Source organism: Sinocyclocheilus grahami, unplaced genomic scaffold, assembly GCF_001515645.1.
Source record: "Sinocyclocheilus grahami isolate Dianchi unplaced genomic scaffold, SAMN03320097.WGS_v1.1 scaffold136.1, whole genome shotgun sequence".
Taxonomy (NCBI): Eukaryota; Metazoa; Chordata; class Actinopteri; order Cypriniformes; family Cyprinidae; genus Sinocyclocheilus; species Sinocyclocheilus grahami.
In genome coordinates this window covers 1633648-1641673 of record NW_015505315.1, presented here as the reverse complement: position 1 = coordinate 1641673, position 8026 = coordinate 1633648, and the positions used below count along the sequence as shown (strand labels likewise).

At 35.5% G+C, this 8026-nt stretch overlaps 2 protein-coding genes across 2 annotated transcripts in view; one reads left to right on the top strand and one right to left on the bottom strand.

Moving 5' to 3' along the window:
• Positions 1 to 50: 50 nt before the first annotated feature.
• orc6 (origin recognition complex, subunit 6) lies at positions 51 to 3847 on the bottom strand. The gene is made up of 7 exons (XM_016280033.1): positions 3644 to 3847; positions 3406 to 3532; positions 2551 to 2714; positions 2388 to 2477; positions 1672 to 1781; positions 1268 to 1354; positions 51 to 1025 (listed from the first exon to the last, which is right to left on the bottom strand). The coding sequence occupies exons 1-7, from the start codon at positions 3706 to 3708 to the stop codon at positions 895 to 897; spliced, it is 774 nt and encodes a 257-aa protein (XP_016135519.1). The 5' UTR covers positions 3709 to 3847; the 3' UTR covers positions 51 to 894.
• A 91-nt stretch (positions 3848 to 3938) lies between these two features.
• Positions 3939 to 8026, top strand: part of vps35 (VPS35 retromer complex component) — a 40139-nt gene continuing 36051 nt past the window's right edge. The window contains exon 1 of the mRNA XM_016280029.1: positions 3939 to 4185. Coding sequence (XP_016135515.1) covers positions 4177 to 4185 — 9 coding nt within the window. The 5' untranslated portion in view covers positions 3939 to 4176. The remainder of the gene's footprint in view (positions 4186 to 8026) is intronic.

Below are 8026 nucleotides of genomic sequence, written 5' to 3'. Positions count from 1 at the left end.
CATTTAAAGCATTTCACTGGTTGTTCTGGAATATTTGAATGTTAATATTGTGCTTTCTAAGAATTTATTGCATTTGTGTTAAACATTCATATGGTAATAGCATATTCACAAATAAATGCACAAATGTGGTTCTGTGCTTGGCATGGCATACACAGAAATTAGCACCGAATTATAGGGCAGTCCTGTTTTGCCATTTCTGTCATAGTTCACAGAATGTGCTTCTATAGAAATCATTGTATTGGGTATTTTCAGCATAATATAGATGGTCACAAATTGCCTGTAGAGAATGAGTGTTTAATCAAAACATTAAAAAAGAGAGAATTAAATTGTCAAAAATATGCATTTTATTCATAATAAAATTAACTAAACTGGAAACAGATAAGCCGTTTCTTGTCAAAACAAATGCATAAAACCCATCCAGATGATCTTGAATGCATTATACTCCTCCTGTGAGATTTTATCACAGATATAATACCACAGAACACTGTGAGCAACAAATTGTCACCAGACAATCATCCCAGTCATGATGGATTAAACACCACAATTCAAACATTAACACAAACTAAATGAACCACGATAAAATCCTGCATGTTAAAAACACATGATCTAAATAAGGAACTCAACAATTAGTAAACCTTTGCACAATATTAAACCTGTCATAAAATGGTAACCATATTTGCACCAAGAAATGCCAATGAAACAAAGGATAATAAAAAGTGCCTCAATTCCTCTGGAAATGTCCATATGTAAATGGAACAAATTTACACACGGAGCCAGGAGGCGGCAGACAACTTCTCTTGGTAATAGAGTATTAAATTCAAATCAAAGTAAGGTCCTGTTGAGATTATGCAGAACCATAATGAAATAAATCTGAAACATAAAACCTTACAGAGTTCAAGAATCTACTGCCTTTGGTTTTAATGCATTTTCAAGAATTTTTCTTTTCCACTCTTCATAATTTTGTGTCTCTTCTTCCTCGGTCTTCTCAACCCGCTCTCGCTTAGGGGATGTTGAAAGCTTTTCATCTGGAAAAATCCAAAAAAGACAATTACATTTATCATCAAACCTACAGTCTTTTATTAAATATTACATCTAGAAATATTATTTATTAGTCTTATTACTGAGAGAAAAAACTTTTTTTTTAACACTGCATAAAAAACATGCTTAAGAACAGAAAATGTTCTTCCACTGTAACATTAGGGCAGCTTATGGGTAGAATAATAATTTGCCATTATTATTTACTGTGGTAAGCAAATGGCTTTCTTACCATCTTCTTCTGTTTCTAGCATTCCAGTGATTGTCTTCTGCCTCTTTTGAACAGTTTTGACTGGTTTCTCCATAGATGAAGCCTCATCTGAGAGTACAGGAAGATAGAACGAATCAGTCAGCTTAATATCATAACTTCAATAACTACTTAAGAAACATGCTGCTCTTTGATGTCGAACTACACAAAAAATATACATCGTCTAATTGTGATATGTCTGTAGCCAGTCAAATGTGTTTCTTCGTGACAGATCTCTTTTGAAGAAAAAAAAAAAGATTAAAAGTTGCACAACTTCAATTACAACATCTTTGTTAGACATGAAAGCCAGACCAAGATCTCCTACAAAAATGCCTTTATTCACTTTAATTAGGCAATGTGTCATTTTTGTTTGAAGGAGTCACACTCACTGCAGATCTCCTGTCCGAATTTCTGAAACTGTGTGCACAGCCGGTCAAAGATGCCCTTCTTTGCTCCAGATGAAGAGGCTAATTTCCTGTCAGTTCTGATTTTCATGCACCTTCAAAAAAAGAAGGACAGAACCAATTTATTTGTCCACCTTCAGTAACTGAATGTAAACCAGGTGCAGTTTAGATCGAGAGATTTCTGTGGCTTGTTGACATGCATAAAATATTTTTGACCCATCTGGGAGCTTTAGTTGTTTATTATCGTACAGTAACAGAGTTTGGTTGGATAGCAATAGTCCCACACAGGCTCAGTACATTTAGATTTAGGCAGTCTTATAACAGTACCACCTTTAAGAAGGACAGTGGCATTTCTCATGCAAGCACTCACTTTCATAGAGCCTAATATGCAAATAACCTAGCTATAAGTGCGGACAGGAACAAATATGACTAAATTTGTGATAACCAATCCAAGATCTGACCTTTCCAAATGTAATTTAAGCTCCAAATTAATCTGTACTCAATACACCTCTCATAGCCTCATATTAAAGTACTTTGATCACAGTGACACTGTGAAGGGCTTAATGAGGTTCAAGAGACAATTGAGCTCCCAACCAAAATTATTATGTAATTATCAAACACAATCATCCACTATCAAGCATTTTTGAACCAGTCATTATTTGACTCGATGACAATGAGACATCACAGCAATCTATACTCACTTGCATGCTGCATATAGAGCTGCTGTGGTAAAGAGAGGCTTTGACAGGTCAAGGTCTTGTTGCTGAGCAGCAGGCAAACTGGTCTCATACCTTGAACAAATACATGCAATTTTATAAGTCATTCAGTTAATATTGATTGCACTGATGCAATGTGAAGACTCACCTCTGAAGGATCTGAGAGGCCACTTTAACCGCTTCCAAACACCCAAACTGCACTGCAAGATCTCTGAGACCCAGGTTTGACTGCAGGCCCAGCATGCACTCCATAGCCTTCAGATTACTGGAGTACACCTTAGGACTTAGTCCAGACAGTTTGATGGCATACTCCTATCCAGTATAAAGAATATTTATTTGATTAAATTATAGCAAAAAAAAAAAGGTAAACTTTTACTAAATGTTAATGTGTACAACATTGTGTAAAACATCCAATGCTTATTGTGTGAAAGTTATTTTGATCAATTTTTATTACGTCTAATTGCCCCTAATTTTTCAACTGCAAATATCAGTCTGTGGACAAGCATTCTTCATATTAAATATGATATGTGTGATGCATTAGGAAAACAGAATATTTCTATTAACGGTCAACCACCAGGCTGTAATTTTGTCTAAATCGTGGCAAAAAAGTGTTTCCTAAATATGTGTGTATATTTAGGATTCATACATTCATTGCTATAAAATTAGGTTTGGAAAATCACCATAATAGGCCATTTATTTATAAAATGACAATTAAGTTTCATAAAGAAAGCTATTTTATTCAATACAGAATTTGAGATGAGATGGAAATAACCCAATATTCTTGTGATGCCACAACTGGACAGTGTTGGGGGTAAATAAAATCAATAGGCAAACACAAGAAAGTCTACTGGGCTTAACATTTATAGACAACTCGCACACATTAATACTTCCATCATATGATATTACAAATTATAGTGACCTACTCAAAAGTTTATGTATGTCTGTACATGCATGCATATACATATACTACACATCACAACGCAGTATGGGAAGTGGATCTTGCCTTGTCTAGAGGAGATTTCATGTTAGTCGCTGCCAACTCAAGGCAAATAATGGCCTTGCTGGTGGCTGTAACAGAACCCAGTCCAACACATTTCACTTGGGATAATCGCATGTATTCCTCGGCTTGACTGAAAATAAATAACCAGAATTAGTGGTGTTGTTATATTGACATGTTTACTTCGGACTGAACCACTGTCTCTCAAAACAAGCGACTGGTCACTCGACACTGGAACACTTACCTCAATACTTTAACAGCTGTTATCCCAATCTTCGAAGCAAGCTTACGAAATAACTCTTTATCCATTTGTAAAGAAGCTCGGATCTTCTCTGTAACCACAACACAATGGAATCCTCTGCAGACTAAGCACACAGACAGACTGGTTTCGCGCGAAAACGAACACGTGTCACACGTTCGGACCTGCCATTGGTGGATCAAGAAATGGGCGCGGCCAACGTCATTGGGCGTACAAAACCTTGACTACTATTTCAGTATTCGTCAAATGAAATAATAATATAGGCCAAGCGAAGTATGTAACATGTTGGTCGGAGAAACGTTTTTCATTACACTTTCCACACAAGTAGGATGATATAATGACACAACTCAGCCAATTATTTTATTGTAAATAAATTCATTTGAATTCTTAATGTAGCTTCTACAGCGTTTCAGCTAGCGCTTGTTGTGCTGCTCGGCATGAGGCGGAACAGCAGCGGCGCAGTCACGTGACTCGACACATTCACAGCGGGGTCATCCAGTGTTCCTCTAACACACCTAATGATCATGGTAAGTTATAAGCGACCGTCGTATGCATAGACTGTGTGCCGGATGCTTTATATGCGCCGTTAAGTTGATTACAGCAGTGATGGTGTCAGAGGGGCACTGAGATCTCTTGGCGGACTGTTTTGCGTTTGTGAAGATAGCCGTTAGCATAAGCGTTTGAGATGCGGAGGCCTACGTACACTTAATTATTCTCGTTTATTTCCTCTGTCTTGGTTTATTCTACTAGCGGTTTAACATTTGGCATGCAGGTGTAGTAAACTTACAGCCGTTATGTTTTGCTGTCATTAAAATTCACAAGTTGTGTGCAAAATGAGCTAATTTAAACTGCTAATCCTGCTAGCATTAGCCTTATTTCTTTACAGTTAGGTTTATATCGGTATTTTTATTTGTTACCATACATCTACGATACGTTTATATGCAGCTCTTTGTTTACATGTGCATTTACATATATTTGAATAATGGCAGTGTTTTTAGTATGCATAACATTAGCGATGTTTGGTCTCTGGTTCATTCATTCAGTTTTAAGCAGCCCATAATCTGTTATGTTTACCGTTTATCATAACACTTAGGAGGGGTCAGGGGGGGCTGTATATTGTCATTACGTATGTCACCCCCACCCCAGCCAGCTGCAGACCTCTGACACTTCAGTTATGTAGCCTACGGTATTTAATTTTTTAAAATTAATTTACAATTATGTACAGTGGTTTTCAGTGGTCTTCATATTTATAAAATAGACTAAAATGTAATTAAACATGTCAAGAAACGTTTTTAAAAGAAATGGCAACCAGCAACAGCACTTAAAATTAAATTTTTGAAAAGTAGTAAATATACAAGGGAAAGTGTCATTCATATATATATATATATATATATATATATATATATAATTCTTATTATATATTTTTTCTTCTGTTCAAAAGTTTTTTTTTAGCATTCAGCAAGGATTTATTAAATTGGTAAAAAAAATGGCAGTACAGACATTTATAATGTTAAAGATCGAAAAATGACAATTTTGCAGTGGTTTGTTGACAAATTACAGGACACTTTAGAAGGACTTTAGAAAGATGACAGCATCATTATTTTATTTTTATGTAGGTCTGTTTGTAAAATTAGTTGACCTTAGCAATCCTTGTTGCAGTATATGGCATTATCGACAGTTCAGAAATGGATAATGTCTTAGTATCCTTTTAGATGTTTGTTCTTAACAAACATTTCTTTTTGAATTTAGGCTAATTTCAAAGATATGGGCATCTCAATGTGGATTAATGAGAAATTGTATACATTTACAGTGGTCAAAAACTTTGTATACAGCTGTTACTCTTTTCATTTAAAGAGTAATGTCTGAAGAGCTTAAATGCTTTAAATTAGTTATAAAATATAGATGCATCGATATGAAATTTCTCAGCCGATACCAATAGGCAGTTATTCTGTATGATATCTGCCGATAATGATGTTGATAGCGATAGTTTGTTTGTTTTTTAAGGGAAAAAAAATCTCTCCCGACTAATGCTGTAAACTATACAGGGAACCCTCTCATATGGTAAATTAGCAACACTATTATATTCAAAGCTGTTTATTTTCAGATATAATAATCACACTCGAATAAAAACATTTGTTTACAACTCAGTTGCACATAAGATAGTTTTCATAAAAACTATTCAAACATATATATATATATATGTATGTAATTAAGCTCCCTCTAGTGTGTTTTTTTTATAGCTAACTATGAATAAATTTAGTGGATACATTTGTGACATTGTTCACAAGCTGTATTATGTGACACCTTTTGGTTGAAACACTGATTGAGTGATTACATGAGACATGATTAATTTTGGTAAGTTGTACTGTATCTTTCAACATACCTACTGATATTCATTAATGTTTATTCTGCGCTATAACTTCTATTAAAGTGGAAGAGACTCGTGCTCTGTGCTGCTGCTTGAACTGAAGCAGCTACAGCGTTCTGTCATGTCACATTTAAGAGTGTCAAAACAGCCCTACATTCAACACAAGAAACATTTTCTTCATGCAGGTTACTGTCTGACATGCTTATCTAACACCTTTTGATTGAAAGGAAATAATCGTCCCTGATCATTGGCTGTTTTTAAACAATCGGCACCCTTTGATAGATTGTATTTTAACCAAAGTGGACCAGCTACAGAATCAATTCTATAGTATTATTTTATGTTGGGTTCCAGGCCATGTTGGGCTTTCAGGAAATGAGCAAGCTGATGCAGCAGCAAAGGAGGCTTTTAATCAGCAAGTAAACAAATGTCAAATTCCTCCCTCAGAGATCAGACCTATTATTAAAGGGTTAGTTCACCCAAAAATTTAAATTAGCCCATAAATTACTAACCCTCAAGTCATCCCAGGTATATATGACTTTCACCTTATAACTCAGACACTGATCGAGTCTGAGTTATATAAAAAATTGTCTTAGATCTTTCAAGCTGTTTAATGACACTCAGCGGGTGTTGCATTGCTTCAGTCCAAAAGAAGTTAAATAAAAAGCGCCCATCCATTAAAAAAAGTGTCTCACACTGCTCCGGGGAGTAAACAAAGGCCTGTAGCGAATCGATGCGTTTTTGTAAGAAAAATATCCATATTCAAAACTTAATAATCAAATTAATCTAGCTTGCGCTCACTGTTGTAAACAGAAGCAGTTCTGGGGGAATGACGTATGAGGTCGGAGTTGCGCATGCGCCTCTCAGAAGTGACAAACGCGGAAGCAGAGCGGAGAGAACAAAACAACGGTCAAGAATTAGAAGTACAAAACGAGGAGTTGTAAAGAAGAATGTCAGAGGATTTCGATATAAGCCAAGAGGAGACTGGTTTTCCTTTGCTAAAGTAAGGAAACTATGCTTCCTTTGCTCTTGTAAACAAACGTTGGTTTTCACGAGACTCACCGGCGCATGTGCAATGCCGACATCTTACATCATCCGCCTGGAGCTGCTTCCGTGTACAACTGTTGCCGCAAGCTACATTAAAGTGATTTATTACGTTTTGAATATGGATATTGTTCTTACAAAAACGCATCGATTCGCTACAGGAGGCCTATGTCCCCCCCCGACACTTTTTTTTTTTATGGATGAGCGCTTTTTATTTAACTTCTTTTGAACTGATGCATGCAACACCCGCTGAGTGGCATTAAACAGCTTGAAAGATCAAAGACTATTTTTTATATAACTCCGACTGGATTCGTCTGAAAGAAGAAAGTCATATACACTTAGGATGCCTTGAGGGCGAGTAATTTATGGGCTAATTTTCATTTTTGGGTGAACTAACCCTTTAATCGTTACATATTAAATAAGTGGCAAGAAGAGTGGGATACATGTACAAATAATAAATTACATGAAATGCATCCGGAAATTTCAAACAGATTTTAATCTCTTTTAAAACTAGATTTGATCAAGTGTTATTTACCAGATGTCGCATAGGTCATACAAGACTGACTCATGCATTCTTGCTTAGGTGAAGACCCTACTCCATGCATGTTTTGCAAGGTTCCTCTTTCTGTCAAACATATTTTATTGGACTGTCCAGCTTTTAATGTATGTAGAAAACTCTTTTATGAAGTGAACTCATTTAAAGATTTATTTAGTATAATTTTGCCAGAAAAAGTTTTAGAATTTTTATCATATATCAATGTAAAAAATCTTGTGTAGTATAACTTGTGTTTGTTTGTTTGCTGGTATTTATTGTATTTGTTATACTTTGTATTTTTAAATTATTTTTGCCATGAAAGCCTAAGATGCTGACATGGCATTAAATAAATATATACTACTACTAAACAATCAGCCGATGACCGATAGTGCAGATAATTGCTTTTATCTGCCGAACCGGATCA